This window comes from Sardina pilchardus, chromosome 12 (assembly GCF_963854185.1).
Source record: "Sardina pilchardus chromosome 12, fSarPil1.1, whole genome shotgun sequence".
In the NCBI taxonomy this organism is placed as follows: Eukaryota; Metazoa; Chordata; class Actinopteri; order Clupeiformes; family Clupeidae; genus Sardina; species Sardina pilchardus.
In genome coordinates this window covers 5,537,903-5,563,480 of record NC_085005.1, presented here as the reverse complement: position 1 = coordinate 5,563,480, position 25,578 = coordinate 5,537,903, and the positions used below count along the sequence as shown (strand labels likewise).

General features: G+C 41.1%; 6 protein-coding genes across 6 annotated transcripts in view; 1 reads left to right on the top strand and 5 right to left on the bottom strand.

Moving 5' to 3' along the window:
- Positions 1-566: 566 nt before the first annotated feature.
- Positions 567-5,061, bottom strand: LOC134098292 (uncharacterized). Its single transcript, XM_062551323.1, has 9 exons — positions 5,049-5,061; positions 4,092-4,229; positions 3,364-3,515; positions 3,017-3,153; positions 2,481-2,574; positions 2,054-2,386; positions 1,776-1,950; positions 1,074-1,198; positions 567-881 (listed from the first exon to the last, which is right to left on the bottom strand). The coding sequence occupies exons 1-9, from the start codon at positions 5,059-5,061 to the stop codon at positions 567-569; spliced, it is 1,482 nt and encodes a 493-aa protein (XP_062407307.1).
- Positions 5,062-11,801: 6,740 nt separating this feature from the next.
- Positions 11,802-14,970, bottom strand: LOC134097935 (gap junction Cx32.2 protein-like). The gene is made up of 2 exons (XM_062550888.1): positions 14,825-14,970; positions 11,802-13,493 (listed from the first exon to the last, which is right to left on the bottom strand). The coding sequence occupies exon 2, from the start codon at positions 13,486-13,488 to the stop codon at positions 12,751-12,753; it is 738 nt and encodes a 245-aa protein (XP_062406872.1). The 5' UTR covers positions 13,489-13,493; positions 14,825-14,970; the 3' UTR covers positions 11,802-12,750.
- A 1,309-nt stretch (positions 14,971-16,279) lies between these two features.
- On the bottom strand, positions 16,280-18,304 carry LOC134098119 (gap junction Cx32.2 protein-like). Its single transcript, XM_062551082.1, has 2 exons — positions 18,194-18,304; positions 16,280-17,706 (listed from the first exon to the last, which is right to left on the bottom strand). Exon 2 carries the CDS (start codon positions 17,682-17,684, stop codon positions 16,818-16,820), a length of 867 nt encoding a protein of 288 aa, XP_062407066.1. The 5' UTR covers positions 17,685-17,706; positions 18,194-18,304; the 3' UTR covers positions 16,280-16,817.
- A 563-nt stretch (positions 18,305-18,867) lies between these two features.
- Positions 18,868-20,811, bottom strand: LOC134097715 (gap junction Cx32.7 protein-like). Its single transcript, XM_062550657.1, has 2 exons — positions 20,788-20,811; positions 18,868-19,881 (listed from the first exon to the last, which is right to left on the bottom strand). Exon 2 carries the CDS (start codon positions 19,847-19,849, stop codon positions 18,956-18,958), a length of 894 nt encoding a protein of 297 aa, XP_062406641.1. The 5' UTR covers positions 19,850-19,881; positions 20,788-20,811; the 3' UTR covers positions 18,868-18,955.
- An 862-nt stretch (positions 20,812-21,673) lies between these two features.
- On the bottom strand, positions 21,674-24,886 carry hsdl1 (hydroxysteroid dehydrogenase like 1). The gene is made up of 4 exons (XM_062550661.1): positions 24,445-24,886; positions 23,838-24,283; positions 22,810-23,037; positions 21,674-22,500 (listed from the first exon to the last, which is right to left on the bottom strand). Exons 1-4 carry the CDS (start codon positions 24,662-24,664, stop codon positions 22,429-22,431), a joined length of 966 nt encoding a protein of 321 aa, XP_062406645.1. The 5' UTR covers positions 24,665-24,886; the 3' UTR covers positions 21,674-22,428.
- Positions 24,887-25,156: 270 nt separating this feature from the next.
- tbc1d32 (TBC1 domain family, member 32) overlaps positions 25,157-25,578 on the top strand; it is a 74,201-nt gene continuing 73,779 nt past the window's right edge. The window contains exon 1 of the mRNA XM_062551257.1: positions 25,157-25,182. Coding sequence (XP_062407241.1) covers positions 25,162-25,182 — 21 coding nt within the window. The 5' untranslated portion in view covers positions 25,157-25,161. The remainder of the gene's footprint in view (positions 25,183-25,578) is intronic.

Here is a 25,578-nt window from a genome sequence, read left to right as displayed (position 1 = left end):
TGGAAATCTTCGAAGCTTTGTTCAACTTTCTTTGAATACGGGCTGTTCGATGGCACAGCTGACATAGCATTGTGTTTCAAGTGATCATGCACCTCAGTTGTAAACTCTTCAAGGTCACCAACAATAGCTGAGACTAAATTATTAGAAGCACCACTCCCTTGAAGTTTGGCAATTATGGAAGCACACACACTATTTAGGTGTTCAGTGGAAGGAACAGAGCTACTATTTGCTGATGTATCTTTTGTTGAAACTGAATTAATTACTTCTGGCAAATCTGTCTCCATTTGCTCAGAAATGTTCTCACTAGGAGGAGAATTGTGACTACAGTCTGCAGTAATGTTAAATTCATGTGCATTTTCCAAATGTTTCCTAAATCCTGAATAAGTGTCAAACTGCTTATGACATGTTTCTTGAGAACACATTAATCTTTGCTTTGAAGAAGGATAGAAACTGTGTTTAAATTTCAAATGGGATATCAATGCCTGACTGGATCCATGCAATTCTTTGCATCTAAAACATCTAATCATTGTTAAAGATAAGCAAACTCCAATAATAAAAAAAAAAACCTAGTTCAAAAGCTTCGCACGGAATTCTCTCACCCTTGGTGATTCTTTAGTTTTTCCAATGTCAATGTTGTAGACAGTTGTCTGCACAAATGTGTAGAAGTTGTGAAGTGAGTCATCATATGCCAAATTGAAAACAAAGTGCAATTTAAAAAGTTCATCAAATGCACCCACAGCACTTGCTGCCTCACATGGAATCAGCTTTTTGTCCAAAGCAATGTAGAACTGGTCGATCCGATTTCGGTTTCTCCCGGCAGCAAGGAGGTATGGATGTTTGTGATCGCGTTTGCTGAGAGCCTCTTCAAAACTGCAACAGGACTGAACACAAAAAGAAAGTTAGAAATTCACTATAATCCAGTATAAAGTATAGTATCCAATAACATCACTGAGCCAGAACTATTTAAATAGCTAAACACAGCTAAAACAGCAAATGCTTTGCCTAAATTCATTCTTTCATTCATTCATTCTGGTTAGTCAAACATGAAACATGAGTGGCAAATTATGTTTCACCTTGTGATAAACAACAAGCCTTTCGGACGCAGCATCTGCACTGATCTTCGCAGCTTTCTTGCCGATAGGTTGGGGTGGGAGGAGGTGTACTAAGAGCAGTAGAGCAGCGATATCTGAGTCCCAGTCTATGGAGAAAGATAATCAAGTCAGTTTTTGACAATTAACCCCAAGCTCAGAGATTGCCTTAAACATCAATGAAAACAAAATGCCATGATTTTCGAATTGAGAATAGTTCAAGCATCATATAATTTATTAAAAAGGGCAAAATATGTTTTTCTGGGATATGCCCAACCATAGAAAGTGTGCATGACCATAGCAAGTGTGATCGAAATCGAAATCACTACTGGCCAGAGTGAGATCACAGGGCGAGGGCCATGTGAGGTTGCCACAGACATTTGATTGCACATCCCAGGAAAGTTGTCAGTACCAGGGCAACAAAAGTTGAATAATGCTTAAGACAGGACAAAGAAATACATTTCACAGATACTAAGGTCAACTGATATCTAATTGTGTATGAGCACGGATGCATATCCCCCAAAGAATGAAAAGTTCTTTCATTTTATTTTATTATCCATTAACTATGTGCCTTGTATGTTTTAAAAATAATTGAATTTTGGTTTTATTTACTGTTTACTCAATGTCCCACGGCATTGCTGTTGTACGGTTTTGTTTGACACTACTATGAAATATAAATCTGCTTACCAGCGCTGGGTTCAGTGTCTTGGTTCTCTGCAGACATCAGAAGGTGGCGCACAGTGTGAGTCGGAGTCAAGCATCTTGCTTCTTCAATGATTTTGCTTTTGAAGGTAGAGTCCCACTTCTCTAATAACTTGGAGGATGTATCCCCTCCAAACAGGAGTGTGAAATCTTGATTTATCTGAGGGAAATCAAAAGAATAATTTCAGTCATGAGGTAATTACAAACACATCCAAAAACATCAGAAAAAAATATCATGCGCACATATTAGCAGATACACTTACCAATCCCTTCACATCCAGAAAACGTGGATAAGTTTTCAGGACTTCAGTTGTCATCTCTGGGTTATGGACCATCTCATGACGATGCTGAAATGTGTCCCTCATCTTGCTGCGGATAACTGCATCGTCACTTGAATGCAAAAGTAGAGATATGGCTTCTCTGACCGCATCACCATCTGCCTGTTGCTCTGCTGCGATACTCCTCTTCAGACTGGGCCCTCCCAGCAAGGCTCCATGGGGGCTGCTCTCGACCGAACGCTTTGTAACTTTTCTCTGGACAGTTTTCAGGCGCCATGCCAGGTAGCCAGTTCCACTTACACCATCATAGAAGTGTTCCTGAGAAATAATATAGATCAGATCTAGGTCTATCAAAAATCGATTGTTAACCATACCTTCGATCATTATACTAGATAAAAATGAGAAATCTTACGTAGCCTTTGGTGGAGAAAGGATCCCTGAGATTTGGGAAAAGGGTCACGATGCCAAGTCCGTATTTTTCTTTTTGCATGCGAACTGGGACCCTCCTATAGGTAGTTGTAAAATGCATACAGACAACCATAAGTAACAAAATAGAAGGGCATTTACACATTGAATGCACAGCCATTACAGTTTTACCATAAAATCTTGTTCAACATTTTAACAATATTACTTATGCCATATTGAGTGAGGCCCCAACAGAGTACTTTAATTTAATCAGAACATTCACCAAAATTATTCACTTAATTGTATAACTCATGATGTAACACTGTCAAACTGAGTTGAAGGGATGTGCTAGGACATTGAATCCATTTCATTCAGTATCATATGAGTCAACCAGGCTGTTGTAAGTTATAGGCCACATTAGAGGGTTCTACAATGTACGCACCTCCTCTGAAAGACACCCATCTTTTTATTGTAAGCCCTGGCCATGCTGGCAAGTTTCGTCTACTTTTTGGCCTGTTATGATATATTCAAAGGAAAACATACCCATGTTTTTCAACCATGTGGCTGACAAGGATATTGACCAGATGTCGTCTTGTGTTGTGTGTCAAGGTCTTGGATCTTATATACTCCTCAATTATATCTTGACCACCAGCATTCTTCTCCAGAGCCTCCTGGACCATCTGTAATTGAAAGTTAAACAACAAGCAAAATGATGAGCATGTAAACACAGAACACAACACAACTTCTACAAAGATTCACCTGCGGACAAGCATATGAGAAAGTCAAATTGTAAGATGTTCTGGTATGACAGTACCAAGTACTACAAACTGTGCAGATTGGACAGTACAGGAGAATTTAGTTTAGTAATGAGGTCAATTTCAAAATTCCACCTTTTTGGCAATTTCAGCAGCATCATCTGTTGCAGCAGTGTGGGCTCCCTCTGCAACACTGGACTGATGTGATGTACTCAAAGATGACATTTCTACATCAAGCACCTGAAGTGTTGAGGAGTTTGGTGTGGAACAATCTGTTGGTGTAAATTCTGAAAAGAAAACAATTCCTATTTAATTTTCAATTATATGGATGCTGACATAAAATACATCTGAGTTAGTCACACAGACTTACAGTAACAGGCAAAAAACAGGCAATCTGGCAGAAGGTTCCCAGGCTTTGATATCATGGATAAAAAATAAAAGCAGGAACATTTGTAAGGCATAGTACTAGGGATGAAGCTTGGCGACCACACTCTCTGACTTCGCAGAAAAGTCTGGCCGAGATCCATTGGCAAATGTGTATATCCTTAACGCAGCGCTATTCCAACTACTGTAGGTCATAGATCATAATGGATGTTTCCTTGTTTGCAATGTAGGCTATTTGAGGATTCTGATCGCTGCAATTGACATCATTGTGAAAATAACTTGTTGGTTCTCTCGCGGCATTCAACATGCTTTAGGCCTATCACGATAGTGCAACAGAACTAAAATCTCTATCGTTTATTTTGTATATTGTCTCTATCGCGCATCCCTACATAGTGCGGAACGGTACCTTACGGCACTACCTGGTTCAGCACGGCACAGCCTAGGATAGAAATGGAAACACTTAATAACCCTTATAGTACCTTCACAATCTTTGGCCAACAGGCAGATACTTGGGTTGGCGTCCAGCAAGTCATGCATCACCTCCTCATCAACCACAGTGTCAGTCTCGTCTAAGAACAGCAACTCAGTTGTGGGCAGGATTCCAAACTTGTTCTTGACTGAAAAAGACAATATAACATTAGATCCCATCAATGCATTATTCCTGTGAACATTAAGAAAAGGATGTCTCAACCAAAAAGCATAAGTGTGCAAGCAGCAGGATGTTTTGTTGTTAATTATGTTTCTTCCTTGTTTAACCACCGAGCTCTCCTTAACACCGTATTCCAATATTACTTGAATACTTCAACTGTTCCTAAGCTTCTGGCTGGACACCAGTGCAATGCTATGCACATAATGGACCATTATTTGGTCACATGGTGTAATGCTGGCAGGGTGCTAGCTGGTTGTACTGTACACAGTATGTTTTTGTGTGTATAGCACAAGTTAACAACAGCAAGGTGCATTTAACAATAATAGCAAGTTAACAACAGCAAGGTGCATTTAATTTAACTATGACTTCAAAGCAGTTATATTCAAGCTTAAAGCAGAACCTTGTTTCAATTGCAGTGTTAAATTCAATTTCATATTAAACATATGGTCACATAAAGCCTCACCTTCTTCAATTAAACTGCCATAGCTAAATTCAGGCTGCAGTTTTAAATATTTTCGTTGTCCACGATATTGAATTTTGATGAGCATTGTGCATCCTGTTGAAAAATAAACCAAAATCCATGATTTAATTGGCGCAAGATTCCACACAATTTGCAATTTACGTAATACGTGTCAGACATGAAATCAACATGCTTATCGATTACAAATGAATACATTTAGTTTAGATAAAATAATATTTACTACCGACCGCCATTTATCAAATACAAGCTGAAGCTACATTTGTGGAGCTTCTGTGACCATCCACCATGCTTCATGTCCGAACACACTGCACAGCGACATCTTGTCGCGGTAGCTTTCCACAAACGGCGCCAAAAGTACCGCCGACAACATCCAACTGTGTCGGAGTCTTTAATGGCATATCTCTAGTGGTCTCCTTTTGTTAAGCTAGTGCCCTTTACTGAACAATATATTTCATATCCAACCGCAATAAAAGGAAATCATCATTTTAGCAGCAGAAGACCATACCAATATCCATGCGATTAAGACTGAGATCACCAAACTTAAAAGTTGTTAACGTCACAGCTAGAGCCAGGAGGTTGCGAACTTAACGTTAAAGCCAGGGAGATTTGGCGGCACTGGCAACAAGGCTGCCTGCTGCTAAAAGTACAATTAGCTGCTACGTAAAGTTAACGCATAGCTTCTACCAGATCAGCTACTAGTATAGTTCTGGCCACCACTTCCAACAAAGTTATATTAGCTTCATGGCTGGCCAATCAGTGCGTTTGTGGTGAAATTCAAATTGTACCTCCAAATTATGACACAGAGAATATCGACGAACATTTACATCAGCATTCAGGTAGTGCTAGTCAACTAGCAGCTAATTCAAATCAAAATTCGCTAGCAATGTAGCACGGCCATTAACCTACCTCACCTGTGGTAAAAAAAAAAAAAAAAATCGTCCTTCCAAATTCAATTAAGTTACAGATGTTGCTGACTTGTAATTCATATGTATTGCGTTTTTCGTCATTAAAATACATATCTGATGATACTGAATAAATTACAATATCAGGTAGCCCTACAAGTCTACCGACCGTTACGTTAGCAACCTAAACCCTGGCAGCTAGCTGCTAGTTAGCTTGCCAGAAAGCTTGACGGTTAACAACTCGTATATACGTCTAAGTAGGTTAAATATGTTACCATGAAATACAAAACATGATATTATTAGGACATTAATTGTATTTAGTGGTTTATGTGTTAACATTCGACAAATTCACTTTACCTTCAGTAGCGCTGCCAGCCTCCAACAATGGCGTCCTTGTCTTGGCGTCCTCTTCTTAAAAAGCCCATGCAAAACCGGATGTGTTGTTTACTCTGCCCAATCGTTTTTATGTTCACACCCACATAGAACGCTAGATTGGACGTTTTAATCACACTGTACTGTGTATGTGTTTGGTCAAACAACTCTAACTTGTACACTTATCAACACTAATCAACTCTTAACATTTTATCACCAAATAATTAACTCTGGCCATTTTACTGTGTACAGCCAAAGGTTACGTGAGTAAGTGTATCTCGTTGTTATCCAAATGAACGGTCTTAAGGTTAGCAAGTTACAGAGGCTGGCTATAACCAGAGACACTTGCTTGAAAAAGACTTTGCTATAACTCAGCTGACAGTCAGTCCGACAGAAGGGGGAAGCATAGAACGCTGATGTCGGATTTGCAACAAATTCCGACTCCACAACGAACATTCTAAAATCCTGCGCCCCTTGCGTTTGTTTTGTTTTGGTGTTTATGGAACGTTAACAGAAGTGACGTCAAAAAGGATCTCATAGTGCACCTTTAAACATATTCACCAAAGTCACTATAGGGTCTTATTTGTTAGACTGATGGAGAATCAAAAGCTCTGATTTGGACAAAATTCTTACTTATCTCAGCACTGTTAATCATTGAGTGGTATATGTACCCAAACTCATGACACAGACTTTTTTCTGATTTATCATTTGTAGATGTGTCAACGTGACTGACCGCCCGTGCAAAAAATGTGCAATCTCAGGAAAAGTTCAAGGTAGACACCAGGTACAGACATTTGATCATTCGGCTGTCCACTGCTCCAGGTGTGTTATGTGTATGTGTGCTCTGAGTGTGTGTATACACTTTAAGATGGGTCAAATGCAGCAAACAAATTTCGGTAACATTATTTTAATGTGTCACTGTTACAGTGTACCTACCTAATTAGGTGGTATAACCTGTGTAACAAAATGTACTAGCATGTATTGGCATTGTACTTGCATTATGTATTGTGGGTATCTACATATACTGTAGTTGTTACATTGTAATACTAAGTGCTTTTACAAAACTTTGCCAATTTGCCTACATTTTTCATCAGAGGCAAAGGGCTGACCTGAGACCTTCTGGATGGGGTAAATCTGATCATAAAGGCTGGGTGAACCCTGCCTGAACGTCCGGCGGGCGAATTTGATTTCGCCCTGCAGGTCAGGCTAGAAACCTGCATATCTATCTCCTCTGTTCCCTGCCTGAACCTTTGGCTCAAATCAGAAACTAGCTCATCCAAAAGACCCACCTGATTGTTGGTCTGATTGGTTGAAGGACTATCCAAGCGTACAGAGTAATTTGAACGATGCCCATTGATCACGCCTCTTGTGCAGTAGAAACAAACCGCAGCCTCCCCATACTAATGTTCAATCCTAAAAGATTGAGCTTAGTATGGTGACAGCCAGACTAATAGAGATAATAATAATAAAGTAACACACAAGAGCACTTGCAAAATTTTGTTTGTTTGTTTGTTTACTTTGTTTGTTTGTTAGATAGCTGAACTCTTTCATTCAGCCACACATTTGCTGTGTTAAAATTCTTGACTCAAAACTGTGTTGTCTCTGAGCAAACACGCAATGTGTCAGTTTAACCTTTTAGAGTGCCTATTGAAACTAGATGTACCGCAAAGCGATACACAATATGACCGCCGCTCAGTCCTGCACATTCTCTCCGCAAATATCAATCACGCTTGTGTTTCCATCGCCTACTCCATCCCTACTGCAACTTTTATGTATGTAAATGAGTGTGTGCATGTGTGCGCTTGCTTTTGTGTATAAGTGCTTCTCTGTCTAGTGTGAGTGTGTGTCTGCTTGTGTGTGTGTTTAATGTGTCTCTGAGTATATGTTCACTGTGTTCTCTGCCGTCACTGTCACTCCAATATCAGATAACACACACACACACACACACACACACTCACATGCGCGCGTGTGCACACACACACACACACACACACACACACACAAACAAACATACACAGGCACACACTCACACACACACACACTCACACACACACACACACACACACACACACACACACACACACACACACACACACACACACACACACAAACACACACACACAGGCACACCCAGAGAGAGAGAGAGAGAAAGAGAGAACACACACAGAATACACACAGATAACACAGACACACAGAGAGAGAGAGAGAGAGAGAGAGAGAGAGAGAGAGAGAGAGAGAAAGAAAGAGAACACACACAGAACATGCACATACACACATATACACACATGCAAACACACAGATGGGCACACAGAAACGCACCCACACACTATAGTACATCACACACACACTCACTTCTCAGCTCCGGTGGTCTCACAAAATGTACTCAAAGATGTGTGTGTGCTTGTGTGTGTGTGTGTGTGTGTAGGTGTGTGTGTGTGTGTGTGTAAGGGTGTATGTGTGCATGCGTGTGGCCGTGTTTGTGCATGTGTTTGTATAATGTTTTATGTACATGTGTGTATGTAGTGGTGCGTGTGTAGGTATGCGTGTGTGTGTGTGTATTTATATGTGTGTGTGTGTGTGTGTGTGTGTGTGTGTGTGTGTGTGTGTGTGTGTGTTCCTGCATGTTTGTTGCACCCAGAGCAACCATTCTCTTTTAAAACATATTTGGAAACTAGTTGATTAAAGGTTTCTAATGGTGTCACTTATATGTTTCTAGGACAAAAACTAGCAGAGATTGAGATGTTTGGAACAGTTTTTGAAATCCCCAGGGGGGGATTTAGACTCCAGATAATACCACCATCTACTGGCCGATGGGTATACAGTCCTGAATGTACACATAAATCCATTTATTTTATAGCCCCCCATGGATGAAATTCCACAAAACTTGGCATACTCCCAGAGGGTGTCAGGTTAATCATACACATGAAATTTGGTGCAGTTCATAACATCTCATCTGAAGATAGGGGCAATTAAAGCAATATTACATTGCATTTTCAATTTTTACGATGGGGGGGCAAATCACAAATGACTGGTTATAAGCTAAGTTGATGCAAGCTCTAGAGAACAACATACCATAAACATGTTGTCATCCTCGGTGCCACGGTTCAGGTAGTTATGTAGGAAAAACTGTCATTTTTGGGCTTCGGGCGGGGGCAGCGCGGGGGTGGAGTGACCCCCGGGGACGAAACGAAAATTTTCCATAGAACTCTACTGGGGCTACATGCCCACCAAGTTTCATGCGCTCCGGTGTTACGGTGTCCCGGGAATCGTTGACGAAAAATGACGGGAAAAAAGAATTAAAAAAAAAAAAACTTTGACAACAACTATATGACCGCTTCGCTAGCTACGCTAGCGGCGGTCATAATTAATGTAATGTTGTCTGTATATATAATTCCAGTAACAATAGATGTGCCTTTGACCTTACAGGACTCACAATGTGACAGTGACAGGAAAAACGTGTCCTTTATACACTTTTAAGATGGCAGGCATGTGAGGCAAGAGGATCACAAGATATAGTGTGACATGCCTTGTTTACTTGGCAGAATGCTATTTTGTGATGAAAGTCATTCTTTAAACTGACTCACAAAATGTATTAGTAGTAGCAAAGGACTTTTGTACGAGGTGTTGCTTCAGTAATAAAGCCAGTGACATAATTAATTTTGTACAGAGCAAAATATTTATGCATATACTATTATGTGTTATGGACAGAATTACATTTCAATAAAATAATATGTTTTCTGTCCATGAAAGGATGTGCTCTCTTCAGTGTTTGGTGGACACAAAGCAAACCCATCAGTGTATCCTGTGGACAAAAGACATTTGTTTTGATTGTATGGTTTCAAAAAGAAAGAGTTTTTGCCCATTTTGCCCGTTTTTGGCTCAGCCTGACACTGGAGAGTACCGCACAGAGGTGCAGGACATAGTGCTGTGGTGCAAGGACCACAACCTCATTTTAAATGTGGACAAGACGAAAGATATTATTTTGACTCAAGGGGGTGAGGGGGATCATAGTCCTGTGTTTATTAAGGGAGAGATTGTTCAACAAGTATCACATTTTAAATACTTGGGCATATACTTTGATTGTCAGTTACAGTGGGCCACACATGTTGAGTGACTTAGGGTGCATGGCGTCGATGAAGGCGTCATGCTCTTGTTTTATAGGGCAACTATTGAGTCTGTCATCCATCATGGCATTACAACATGGTTTGGGAAACTGTAAAAGGCAAAACTCAACTGCACTCATGTTAAGAGGGCGGGAAAAAGTGGGAGATACTTGGGAGATACTTTGTTATGTGTTGGATGTTTATACTGTATGTGCTGCCAATGCCCTGTAAGCCCAAGACAAATTTCTTTGCACAGAGACAATAAAGATCAATCAATCAATCAATCAATATACTATACACAAAATAATCTCTGGGTCAGTTATTACATTGTGAGCCCATAGTAGAATGCTATCAGTAGCACTCACTTTGGCAATACATGGCAGACATGGTTTCTTAGAAAACTCGCCATACTCTTCTGATCAGGTCCAAACCTATACTTCTCTGTATAGTGAACGTTAGCTTATGCTAATGTGTTTCCAGGAGCTACAATGGCCTTGTAACAATCAGTGAGTTCATTCATACTTCTGGGTGAAATCTTTGAAGAGTTTGGTTCCTAAATGCTATAGTATATCCTCCATTTCAACAAATTTGCATGAATAATTGTCATACAGTGCAACTGGGTTATTATTATTTGGGTTATTGTTCTTTACTCAATCAAAACAGCAAAACTGCAATTGTATTGACATTACCTTAAATATTTGAAAAATACAAAATTATTTCTTAATGTTAATGTAAAAAATGGAGATGTAGCGTTTTAGAACCAAACTCTTCATTTATGAAACTGTTAAAATGAAATTGTATGACAACGACATAGGGCAAAGATATAGTTATTATACATATATAATTCACCTTTATTTGCTTGCCCCATTACTCATTACTGTCAACAAAGTGTTTCAGATTGTTACTGTATTACTGAAGTTTGCTCATGTGGAACCACACAGTGATGATCCCTAGTCTATTTGGCTGGTGGTGACGTGGTTGTTGCGTGAGACATTCTGACCATGACTGCAATGTTTCTTGTGTTACAACCTGCCTACTAGGCTATGTAACCAGAGAGGGAAGACCACGTGGAATTTGCCAAAAGAATACATGTATTTATTTAAGATAAAGTATTTACAACGTAGGTTAAGTAAAGTCAGTATAAGTCTTGGATTGGGAAAAGAAAGTGTATGCAGTGTGAGAGATGTCGTACATAAAGAAAGTAAACGCCAAAAAGGTGTGGGAGAGGAGGAGAAGCGGTGGCCTCCTCATCCAGGGTCTACTGAGATCTTAAAGGCCATCCAGAAAGTAATCAATCACCCCTCACACGTGCGCCAATCCGCGTCACACCTGGGCTTGGCTCACCTGTAGGGAGACACAATGAACAGGACACAAGCAAGCCACAAGGAGGAGCCCTGCAGACCCGTACACTTGATTGTTGCATGATGCAACTTGCATCCCAATGAAATCACTGCGTGTGTTGAGGGCTCTTTTTTTGTTCCAGAACTAATCAACTCTGTCTGCACTATGCAAAATTTAAAATCTTTACCAGCAAAGATGTACAACATACAATATATTTACAAAATGCAGTAGTCAGCAAGACAGCAAGGTTTATCAGTACCGAATCTGTTGGCTGTTAGCAATCTGTTCTGCTGACTAAAACCTTATAGTGAATAGGCACAAAAGAAGAAAGATGTAGCCTATACCTTTTTTTACAGATCCTTTTAATTAACAAATGTGAAATGACAAACAACAATAAATATAAAAACAAAAACTATATGTATTTTCATCGCAATGTTCTGTCAGCATTGTTAAACATTTGAATTGCTGCAAATGTTACATTTTGCATACATTTAATTGTGTTCATGAAACAAGTTGCATATCAATGACAACATACTGGGACAGAGTGACAGGAAATCGGTGTTAACATGGTGTAATTTTTCTTATTCCTTCAGAAGGAACTACTGTAAGTCTGTTCCTTTTGTCCTTCACATACAATCTCATCTTAAACAGTGTATAATCTCATGTAAAGTAATGCATCTCATTTCAACATCAAATTAACAAGTCCATCATTTCAGCACTTGCAATACTGTATGTCCATACATTTTTATGGCAAGGAAAACAGACCATCTCCACTGATACACGTAAAAAAAAAAAAAAACAGCATATAAATAGACCAATGTTCTTCATTCTAAAATATACACATCTAACTATGATTTGTTCATTCCATCCATTGCTTACTCCTACACAATCATCTTATAGATACCTGGTTTGGTGAATAAAGTTAGCAGCAGTTAATGCAGCCAGCTACAGCATAGCGCTGTAGCTGCCTGACTGTATTAACTGTTGGCTGTAGCAACTCGATTGTGAAATTGATTGTTTACATTTTTCCCCAACCGTACTTTGAAACAGAGATCTGCGTGAAAATTCGCCTGATTTTTCCTTTAAAGTGAAATTTGACTGATATTTATCAGAAGCTTTTATCCAAAGTGACATGAATTCACAACGGCGGGGATCGAACCCGGATCAAACGATTGTCCGTCGGTGACTTGGCTGCTGCTCCATCACGCCCTGAATAAATAAGCATACATCACTGTCCTCTCTATATGTGACTAGTGTAACTAGTCTGTCTGTGTTTTTTTGTTTGACCACTCAAATTTTCCCTGCACTGTAATCCGATATGGTCATCATCTGGTGTCCTCCACTGTAGCTGGGGCCTTTATTGTTTTTCCTGCACATCAGGTAGAAGATCTCCACCACGGTCAGCAGCAGGGAAACACAGGATACCACCAGCATGAAGATGATGAAGATGGTCTTCTCTGTGGGCCGCGACATGAAGCACTCCACCTTGAAGGGGCACGGGTCGGCCTCACACACTATCTTGGGCTCGAACACAAAGCCGTAGAGGTAGTGCTGGCCCACGATGAACGCAACCTCCAGGATCATCTTGAACACCAGGCTGGTCATGTAGCTGCCCAGGAGGCTGCCCTTGATGTAGACCTTGCCCTTGCCGTCCGTGTACTTGGGCATCTTCAGCCCTTGCCTCTCTGCATTGTTCTGCAGTTTCTCCCTGAGCTTTGTCTCCTTCTGCGTGACGTGGATGACGTGGCCCAGGTATATCAGGGTCGGCGTGGAGACGAAGATGATTTGCATCACCCACAGGCGAACGTGGGAGATGGGGAAGGCCTTGTCGTAGCAAACGTTTGTGCAACCCGGCTGTTTGGTGTTACAGACCATCTTGGACTGCTCGTCACTCCATACTTTATCAATTCCCGCCCCCAGCACCATGATCCGGAAAATGAAGAGAACAGTCATCCACACCTTCCCGATGACCGTGGAGTGGTTCTGGACCTTTTCCAGCAATGACGACAGGAATCCCCACTCTCCCATTTTGTCTGTAAAATAGACACATAAGATAATAATTGTCAAAGAAAGTTGAGAAGGAATTACAGGCAATATCTTACATATAAATGTTATACTATCATATGTGGAGGAGGCCAAGGTTTTACAACATGGTTCTGCTGACTTCTCAGTTTGATCTCAGTTCTTTCCTTATTTTTTTAATTAAGGCATTAAGATCAATGTCCAAAACATGATTTTTATACCTCTTTTTAGTCAACTTTAGCATGTGTATGTAAATCAATGACCACAACTGAATATTCTGCCAAGCATTCCAGGAACCATGATGCAATAGGCTATATACACGGAAGGCTGTTCGGGTACCAGGCAGGTGTGTTTGAACCTGCCACTGTTGTTAATGTAATGAGTGTCTACTCCCTTGTTGCTCCCAGTGAATAAGCATGTTACGATGTAAAAGGATTTAAACGTGTGATAAAATTGTTATTATATGGGAATTATTGGGTATCTTTAGTGTTGGAGTGAACATGTAAGGAGCAAAACATAACAGAATATTTAGTTACAACACAGCAAATGCTCCACTACCTTCCACTCTCATAGCATATTGTGGAGGGATGTGTAGATCTTTTGGCCGGCCAACGTGGCTTGGTTTGCACAGAATACTTTGGCTAGGTCACCAATGGTCAGCAAAACAAGAGTTAATGTGTAGAGGGGGGAAAAAATCCTTTTACTATTCTATTATGGTTGCTAGGCTACTACTGCACACCCTAATCTAGTCTGGATGTCAGGATATGCCATACACTCAATAATCTGGTAGAAATAGGACAGAAGTTAACATTTGATAATGCCAGATGCTTAAATGAGTCTTCTGATAAAGAAGCATCGGATAACAGTCCCTCAAAACAAACCATACAATACCATTACTAAACAGCTATCATTATCAAACAAGTTCAAGTTACTTAATTTGTACCCAGACTCCTCACACATATGGAAAAAACAAAGAAGTACACGCATCATTCAATTTGACCGTGGAAATGAAGAAATGAGAAATAATAATAATTAATAAAAACATAAGAAAATGGCAAATAAAGCATAATTTGCTTGTATGTTCATTAGTATGTATTTCTGTGACACCTGCACGGACAGTAACATGTATCATTTATGTATCTAAATCGCAAAAACATCCAAAGAATGCATTAATCACATAATGAAAATAATATAGTCAACAACTCAGCTGGTATCATGCCATACCTTTTTTAAATAACCTAAGTGCTACCTAGGCATAAGTGCTATGGAGCAAAGACACCACATTTTAAAAAGAAAAAAAATATATATGTGTACATACATGAGGGAAGATGTATTGCCTTACCTTATGCTCTGCTTGCTACAAGTTAAATCACACACACTGCAGAGTCCGAATGATCAAATGCCTGTACCTGGTGTCTACCTTGAACTTTTCCTGAGATTGCACAATTTTTTGTACGGGCGGTCTGTCACGTTGACACATCTACAAATGATATATCAGAAAAAAGTCTGTGTCAAGAGTTTGGGTACATATACCACTCAATGATTAACAGTGCTGAGATAAGTAAGAATTTTGTCCAAATCAGAGCTTTTGATTCTCCATCAGTCTAACAAATAAGACCCTATAGTGACTTTGGTGAATATGTTCAAGTCTAGCCTTTAGAGCATAACTCAACATTGTTTTCAATTAGTCAACCTTACTCAACATTGTTTCCATTCCAGTCAACCTTAATCTTTAACAGTGGATGTGTACTATTGTAGTGATGTATGATCTTTTTATTAGCATTATATTCCTAAATGTTTAAGTGCAAGAATATGCAATTTTTTGAGGTATGCTTACTAATTTGAGTATTATCTTCAAACTTATTCTTGATACAATACCCTGGGTGTCAGGTTATGTGAATGTATAGTCATGTGAGTAAACAAACTACTAACTGTCCAGCCTATGCACATAGTTCTGTGGTTTGTGTAGGAACACCCAGCAAAAATAATGTAAAAGCTGTCGTAGCTCAACAGACACTACAGCCTAGTTAACATCTCAGAAAGCTTCAGTCAGTGCCAATTAGCAACTGGTGGTGATGCTCTGATGAAGGCCACACGGCCGAAACATTGGCATCTTTAATCTCGACAAGGCCAAGATAAGAGAGGTGAAATAAAGACGAGTCCCTTTTTATTAAGACTATGTGTGCTACCTAATTACCCCAGGGCATTTACTGTGGTATCTGTTATGTAATGTTTGTAAGGTTGGCTAGTTTGGTAGTTAGATAATGCTAACCATAATGCTTCTGCAATGTTTCAGGTTTTTCATGCAAAGCTTTGTATTTTAGTCCATGTAACAAGCATACTTCTTTGCTGTCTGTATGACATAATTTTATCAGTTATTTTAGCCAATAAACCTCGCCTACAAAAAGGATCCAAAGCTGCCATCTTTGCCCATATACAGTAAGGAGATCTGGGAGTTAATTGAAGCTAACTGCCTATGGAAAGTTGCATGGTAAGTAGCAAAGATCAAAGTGTGCCGTCTTCACCTACCGAAGATCACAGTAGGCCTATCCACTAGACGGCAGTGGACAAAACTGTGTAGTGAAAAACGTCTGCACGTCTGCAATTTCCAACAGGTGCAATAATTGAAAATCCCCATGTTATTCTCCCATAGAAAAAATCTCAAGATACAGGATCTCCTTATTTGGGCAAAGATGGTGGCTTTTTTTTTTTTTTTTTAACACTTTATTTTAAAGTTTTCCATAATACAATAATACAATATGATCAAATCAGAAATCATATATGGTGGCTTTTTTGTAGGCGGACTTCAGAGGTCTATCGAAATATGTTGACCTTGGCCAAACCAGCTGTATGGTCCGTGTTCTGTATATATACAGATTCATATGGAACTGATTTATTCCAGAATATTTAGGTGGATTGGTGTCCAGGTTCATCTCAAAATGCTTCACACCAGAACTGGGATTTGAAATTCTGTTTTTTTTTTATTGAAAAGTCAAAGATCCACAAGACAAACTTCAGACACATGTACATATAACAATCATTTGCATGATACAGTATCTGTTCCAAAACAATGTTTATCTAAATATAAATGTTCTACATTTAACTTTGACTTATATATAAATACTGTGCAAAAATGTCACCTTACACGACAGTTTAATAACTTAAAAATTGATTTAGGCTACAAAAGAGAGAACATAATCAACAATACAATATTTCGTTAAGACAAGATCAACAATCATACCCTCACACTCACGATTCATCATACTGATACTATCAATATCATGAAACGTGAACCGGTAAAAAATGTCCACAAAATTCAAAATGTCAAATCAGCTTCAGTGCCCTGCCAGCAGCCTCTTCTCATCCTTGGCACCGTCCAAGCTGCCACCCAGACTCTGGCGGTCAGTGTGGAAGGTGTTGAGCTGGTTCTGGGCCATGGTGTCCTCCTCAGGCGGTGACCAGCTGGGTGGGCTAGAGTGTGGGGGCGCGGTGGCGCCGATACCATGGCGGTGTCCACGTCCACGTCCACCGCGGCCGCACCGCACCCTGGAGCAGAGGAGGTAGAAGAGCTCGACCACGCTGAGCAGCAGGGACACGCAGGCCATGGCCAGCATGAAGATGATGAAGATGGTCTTCTCCGTGGGCCGAGACATGTAGCAGGCCACAGTGAAGGGGCAGGGCGACTGGGAGCAGGAGAACAAGGGCACCATGACGAAGCCATAGAGGTAGTACTGGCCCACGATGAAGCCGATCTCCAGGAGGATCTTGAAGAAGAGCTGTGTCATGTAGCTGCCCAGGAGCTGACCCTTGATCCTCACAACATTACCTTTGTCGTCAGTGTACTTCGGCGACTTCACATTCTCGTGCCTCAGGAGCCGCTCACGTAGCTTGTTCTCCTTGGTGATGATGTGGATGGCGTGCCCGAGGTACATCAGGGTCGGCGTGGAGACGAAGAGGATCTGCAGCACCCAGAACCGAATGTGGGAGATGGGGAACTGCCAGTCATAGCACACCTGCTCGCAACCAGGTTGTTCCGTGTTGCATACTAATTTCTCATGTTCATCGTCCCACACTTTTTCTGCCGCGGCAGTCAGCACCATGATTCGGAACAAAAATAGAACACTCATCCATACTTTTCCAACGACCGTGGAGTGGTTATTTACTTCTTCCAGCAGCTTCGAAAGAAATCCTAAATCACCCATTTTCTGCGATGTTCAGATTATCCTATTAAAATCAAACCAAATAGGAAGACATTAGACTTCTGTCAGTGTTACCTATACCTTTTGTGTCTTAACATTCAAGCATTAATGACAGGTGATGAGATATCCTACTGCAAACGACCATCTGAAGAATTACAGCTATCCATTCTTATAGAAAAATTGAGCTAAAAAAAAGCAAAACTCAAATCCCATTTACGTGTTTAAATTGAAGATCGACAACATTTTCAAAAACATTTGTTGCTAATAGGAACCCATGTGGTTTCAGTACAATTACAAAAAGAGACACACAGTGTGTCATGGTCACAATAATGGTGCAACAAAACCACAATGATCTCTCAACTTAAAAGTTTTATGGACCTGTTTCAAAAAAGAAGAGATTTTTTTCTATGGTCTTTGGAAAGTACAGTAATAATATGATTACCCCTAATTGTAGAAATCAACAAGCCTTAACTGGCAGTGATTAAGTCAGCTCATATTTGTTTGTATCTTACCTTGAGCAGAAACCAACTCTTTCCTCCGGCACAGCTTCAACCCGACTAATCACCTGCTGGGGTTGAACCTTGAGTTTTGGCCCCGGAATATGGCCGGAATATGGCTAACTGTCACGTCTGATCAGCAAAACAGAGGCTGGATTTTGAACAGACTTACTCCCAGTGGATCATTAATAATTGACAGAGTTACGTAGGATATTTCTTTTCTTGCATGAAGCATGCCAACATTTATCTTTACCGTGATTCTCTATCTCAGCAGGATAACAGAAAAATGTATGTAATTTATGAGTCTTGGACCACAAGCATCTGTTAAGTAACTAAGTTGTCAGTCACTCATTTTGGTCCATGGCTCAATGATTAAGTGTGCTGACCAGAAGCTCACTCATTTCCCTCTAACTACTTTACAAACTTACAAAAAAATGTGCTTGTCACTATTCCACTATTCCACTATTAAGTGAACACACACTCAGGATCATAATCTAAATGCATGCATTTTATTTGAAAATATGACATTACATACAATTACACTCAAACATATACCTTATGAATGATGAGTGAAAAAAAGTAAACAAAACAAGCAGTCAAGTATGGAATCCATACAGTTAGAACAAAAAACAGCCCATGTTTACAATACGCTTTGGGCTACTGAGACACGGCATCTGGACAATCCAGACACGCGACCCCCTCTCAGGTAATGTTTACACTGGCCGGCATGCACATGGGAGTACTGCATGTTTGCGCAGACTGTTCTGGCACTCGGGATCAGATCTGCACCTCCTCCATGTTGGCGCTGTTGTCCTCAGACGTCACGCTCTTGGTGGCCTGCTCCTTCTTCTGCAGCAGCTCCACATCCCTGTTCAGCCAGTTCTCGATCGCCCCTTGCTCCTTGGCCTTGAGGTCCCGCCGCTCCAGTAAGGGCGTGACGGGAGTGACCGTGTAGTCCTGCCGCCGGTTCAGGCACTCCTTGACCTTCTTGACGGTCAGGTAGCCCATCTCGACCACGTTGAGGAGCAGCGAGATGCACGCCACCACCAGCATGAACCAGATGAACACGGACTTCTCGGTGGGCCGGGACAGGAAGCAGTCCACCTCGTGCGGGCAGGGGAACTTGCTGCAGATGTAGCGGGCGTGCAGCGTGATGCCGTACAGGTAGTACTGGCCCAGGATGAAGCCCACCTCCAGGAGGATCTTCACGAAGAGGCTGATAATGTAGCTTCGCAGGAGGCGTCCGCGAATGCTAACCTTGCCGTTGTCCTTGCTGTACTTGGGCACCTTATAGCCCTTCAGGAGGAACAAGTTGACCTGCTGATCCGGGACCTGCTTGCTCATTCGGGCGCGAGCCCTCTTCTCCACGTGAACCACGTGCAGCACGTGCCCGAGGTAGACCAGCGTCGGCGTGGAGACCGAGATGATCTGCAGCACCCAGAAGCGCACGTGCGAGATGGGGAAGGCGTCATCGTAGCAGACGTTCTCGCAGCCCGGCTGGTTGGTGTTGCAGACAAAGTCGGACTGCTCGTCTCCCCAGACCTTCTCCGCGCCCGCCCCCAGCACCAGGATGCGGAAGACAAACAGGACAGTCAGCCAGATCTTCCCGATGACCGTGGAGTGGGCTTGCACCTTGTCAAGCAGCCGGCCAAGGAAGTCCCATTCCCCCATATCCAGTTTAGCTGTTTTGATTGTGGGGACACCTGAGGGGGGGTTGAGACAAGGGGGAGAAACAGGAAAGGGAGAGGAAGACATGCAGAGAGATGTAGAAAGAGGAGAAAGAAAATGTTGTCATTTCAACAGATAAGGGACGGCAACTGGGAACACACTGACCTGCAATCTCATTTTCTGCCCTCCATGTGTTTATTTCTTTTAAAGGGTTCAGCACCGCAAGGGTGATAGAATCAAGTCTCTCACTCTAACATTTCTGCTGATTGATAAAAGAGGGATTCATGGCTATCTTGTTTAAGGACAGCTAGTTCAAATCTGGTGTAAATCAAGGCTTTAGTCTTGGTGAAACCCAAACATTTTCTAATTGTAATCTCAAACTTCCCAGAAACTGGGCAACGAAACAGGGCTTTGAAGTGTTGTACAGCCACATTTATAAGTACATTTAAAAGGCAAACATACAGTTCTTATGTCATTCTTAATAAAGTATCCAATATATTTGACAGCGTAGAAGATAATGTTGTAGAGTGAAGACATACTGTATATGGAAACTTTAATTCATAAAGAAAGTGATGCTATCTTTAAAAAGAACACTGAACTCTCACTTCCTCCAGTTTGGTTTCATGCTTTGGACACTGACTTTTAATGAATGACTCTATTCATAGCCACTATATTTCTTGACTGCAAATTCAATGCCTTGCTTGAAAATCCTAATGAACATTTGAATAGTGCAACATACAATATACAATATATGATATTTATATTTTAGAGTCTAAAGTTAGTCTGCCTTTGTGCTACCAATTCTGCAATCAATCCTGTAAATAATGCACTACAAAGATAAATACATATTACGTCATTCATCAATGAACATATTACATCAATCATCATTATGAACATATACATGTACATACAGACTTTTTAGAAATATTTGTTATGCTTACCTAGAGAGAAATGTGAATGCCAGGTCTTGGCACAGGCTGTCTTGCAGAGTGGCAGAAGACCTCAAGGATGAAGTGGATAGGGTAACTCTTCTAGCTGAGGCGCCAGTCAAAATAAAATAAAACTACAACTCCCAAATCCGGCTTGAGCCATGTTTGTTCTGAACACAAGCTGTTTGATAAAATAACAGATGATCATTCCGTACAGTGCACTACATTCGTGAATAACGACTATTTAGTTGCTTACTGGAGTATTACAGAGGACGCTCCAAACACATGCATAGACTTTTGTTGTATTTCTTTATAGCTGAAGCATGACTTTATATGCAATATGACATATTTCTACGGAAGCCCTGAACCGCAAGTGAAGATTTTTTTTTTGAGATGTTATCTTGTTATCTTGTCATATCTCGTTATTTCAAGATAATATCTCATTATTTTGAGATAATACACATATGTAAAAACAAATAAGAATTAAAAAAAAAGATATTATCTTGTTATTTCGAGATACTAAGTCATTATTTCGAGATATTTCAAGAATTTTCTTGAAGTTATAATTGGTACATTGTATATATCTATAAAACAATTCACATTTCATCATCACTAAATATTACTACCTCCGCCAAGGAGGTTATGTGTTCATCGGGGTTTGTTTCTCTGTCTGTTTGTTTGTTTGTTTGTTTGTTAGCTAGATAACTCAAAATGTTATGGATGGATTTCGATGAAATTCAGGAAAGGTCTGAATTGCCTCAAGGAAGAAACGATTACATTTTGGGAGTGATCTGGAATCACCGTCTGGATCCAGGAGGTGCTTGGCGGACTTTTCTAGTTATAAATACAATTCGAACTACACACAATTCAAATGTTAAAAACATCAACAACACATGTAAAGCATCAATCTTTTTTATTCAAGTTGTCCAAATTCTCATGACAGAAGCACAGAAGGAATTGATATCCTCCAGCCAGACTGCTATAGATCTACTGCCTTTAACTATACACAAATCACACTCTGATTGTGTTAAATTAGAGATCACTGACACCACACCACTTTAAATATAGATGTATTTATTCATTTAAATATGTATTTATTTATTTTTTATGCCACTACCGTTTCTGTTCATATGAAGTGCCCATATGAACGTTAAATAGTTGTTTATAACACAACTGAATCTATGTAGATGAAGTTCAAGTCAAACCAACCTAAATAGTACAGTTTCTCAAAGAAACCACAGTCAATCCAAAGATAATCTACCTGATCGTTCTTTGAAATGATTTTGTCTTCTAAAGAGTAAAACACTCTTTCTCATATCAATTCCCACAAATCACACCTATAGGAAAATAAATTATGTAATATCCAAGGACTTGGAATGTTTTTTGCATGAAAGAAAATAATTGTACCACTGCAAATAAACACTGTACGATAGTACACCTTTAAGAGTCTTAAATCATAGAGGGTTTTAAAAACACATAATACCTCATAACAACCTCTACAGAATGGAAAGGGTGCGTAATGAATGAACCATTTATCTGAACATTTATGGAGATACCAGACTCTAGTTATAAAACTGGAGATGGTGGGCTCTACCTAATGGTTCAGTGGAGTAACATTATGGAGCCATCCAAGCCAGGGTGGAGATGTCCGTCTCAGGCAGTGGTGGCCAGCATACGGGACCCTAATGTCCACATCCACTCAGGAGCCCAATGGACCAGTCCAAGCTGCAGGAAGGTATATGGGAGGGGAGAGAGAAAGCGTGTATGGGGGGGAAGGGGTAAAAGAAGGGGAGACCGAAATGGTTATGGATGATCCTTTCACATATGCATAAAGACAAGGGTTTTATCACATGCCCAAGTCATCTACTTACTGCACGGCTATTGTGCCTAGGGCTGAAATGATTCCTTTATTTACTTAGTAGTACTTAGTAGTAATACATCTATCAATTGTTAACTTGATCCATAACTATAAAGCTATAAATGGGGGGGGGGGGGGGGGGTACCAATATACCAATATGCCTCAATGGACTGTACCTGTAAGGAGTGTGGCCAGTAGCCAGTGGTCCGGTGAGAGACACCTAGAGTGGACACCGCATGGCGGGCGTAGACGTGAGCTGGAGGGACCAGCCAGCTGCTTGTGATCTCCCGACCGCCCTCCTCGGGTGCCCGCAAGGCCACGCGACAAGGGAACAAGCTCTGCACAAAGATGCCGCGGTGGCCAAACTCGTAGTGTAGTGCACGGCTGAAGTGGTCCAGGTAAGCCTGATGAGAGGGGAAGCACAGGGTGGTTAGGACAGGAGACTATGTGCTCAGAAGCGTTTTAATTCACACAGGAAATCCGAAGGGATTTGTGTCTAAACTTCAACAGCAAACAAGGCTGAGTGCTTGGCTGACCTTGCCTGTCCCTTCAGAACTACAAGCCTTATAAAGTTCCACACTCAGGGAAATTGGTCGCAACCACTTCTCAGAGGTTACCTCGGTAGCAGTCAAGCACTTCTGTGTTCAAACTCTTCAAGCTAATTTAAAGTTTGACTGCCTTTAGGACGTTTACATGGATATTGCTCTTGCTTCTCTGGGAATTCAGACTCTGTAGATATTCTTCTGTGCCATGAATACATTTGTGTTAATGACTGTGAGGTGTGCCACTCAAATGTGTATGAGGTAAATGGAAGGCAAATAGTTGTTATCCGTGATCTGACCATGAAATCTGTGTGGAATGTGGATGCTCTTTGTCAAACACCAATGCATGAAAAACTCAATATAATACAAACCAACATGAACAAGTATTTCATTTAAATACGTCTGCGGTTTTGCAATGCGAACACTGGTGTTTGGGCTGTTTGTTACATTAAGGTTTGCAATAGATCGTTTCCATGACGAACCAGGACTGAACTGAGGCGGTCTAGACACTGACCTTGGTCCAGTTTTAAGACACAGAGACAAACAAAGTCTGACGCCTTCACGCAGACACCTGTGTTTAATCCCATAATGGAAGCGCACCTCAGGTTTAAGATTAGAACAATGCCTGTAATCAGAGACTCTAATCTTCTTGCGAAACTGACCGTGGATGCCGAGAGAGCTGCCTTGTTGGGGAGGGGTCGGCTACAGGCCCCCGAGGAGATGTTCACCACTGCCCCCCGTCTCCTCTCCACCATCCCAGGTAGGGCCAGGCGTGTCACCAGGCTGGCTCCAGTGATGCTCCTGTTCAGTGCGTCCCATAGCCTTCCCTCTGACAGGTCCGTGAAGCTCTGACGGAGGTTCAGAGAGGTGTCCAGAGTGTTCACCACAAAGCCCACGTCCTTGTCCCTAATAGCGTCTTGGATGTGTTTGCAGACAGACTGGCCGCGGCAGAAATCTGCCTCGACCAAGATGGCCTCCACACCATAGACTTCAGAGAGGCCCTTGGCTGTGTTGGTCAGATTTCTGATGTCAGAGCTCATCAGAATAATGTTGATGCCATACTTGGCCAGTTCCTCGGCATATGCTACTGCCAGTGTCTCGGATGATCCTATGTCAAAAACGAAGCAAGAAGAGCTTTGGACACTTAGACAGAGAGATGGGCCTATGCAATTCACACAGTGCCAAAACATGTTTCATCAAATCAGTCTGATGTTAAAACAAGGAGAATTTAACAGATTAACAGCACAAAACAACCAATATCCTACTCACCATAAATGACAGCCCATTCTCCAAATGACCGCACAAGGTCTCTGTTATTGACTAGTCGAGGTATAAAATGAAGTCTAAGCAGTCTATAACAGTCCCGAGTTACAATGACCGCTTTACTGGCTGTGTACAATGCACCGACCAGAGCTAGAGTCTCTACATAACAATTGCAGGACCGCGCAATTTCTCTGTACAAAAGGTGAAAGCTGTCCACCGCAGCCATAGCGGTCACGAGTTTAGGTTTAGACTGGCAAGTTAGGAATTCTTCAACTACAGTGTGTACTACACTACAAACTATACTGTTTGACTCATCAACCTATACGTACATATACGTATTTGAACACTGAATTAAAGCTGTTGTTGTAACGCAAAAACTAGAAGGAGACAAACTGCTGCTGTAGGCTTCACACAAGAGCTTGTACGTTCAATACCGGAAGAGATTTTGACAAACAAAACCACGTGACCTTTCAGGGTAACACACTTAAAGTCGCAGACACTAATAAAACACAATGCAGCTGCTGTATTTACTATTATCCCACTCGAATTACTGTATACTGTGTACAGTGTGCTGTATTGCTTCATTTTGATACATTTCTTCCTTCTGAATGGTTACTTTGATGCAAACTTGGACAGTAAGAGATTTCCCAGAATTCCATGCGCCACGCTGTTTCCATAGATACTGCAGTCGATACAAGGAAGCCAGTGGTACCGACATGGCTGATGATTGCCTTCTTCAATAAAGTAACCATCACTCGTCGACATTAATGTTGTTTCTGCACAGCTTCAGAATAGGCTCTTATCGCTTGAAACGCATTGACTGCCTTAATCGTTACTGTTATGGTAGGCTTAAACAGGGAGAGCGTAAGCATGCTAGGGTAGCTCCCGTGCTAGCTCCTGCACTTTACAACAGCAGTCTAAATAACGCAACTTAACGTTAACGTTGGCTGCTAGTTACAAATAAATTGTAGTAATTGCAATTATCGGATGCGGTTGTTTGCTGGTTTGAGTCACTGCATGGAAAATACATCAATTTGGTAGGTTGCGCATGTCATAAAGCTGACCTCCTTTCGTTTGTAGCAGCACAAACAGGACTGACAGGGAACCTGCCTCTGTGTAGAGGTCTGTGGTGGTCCTCTT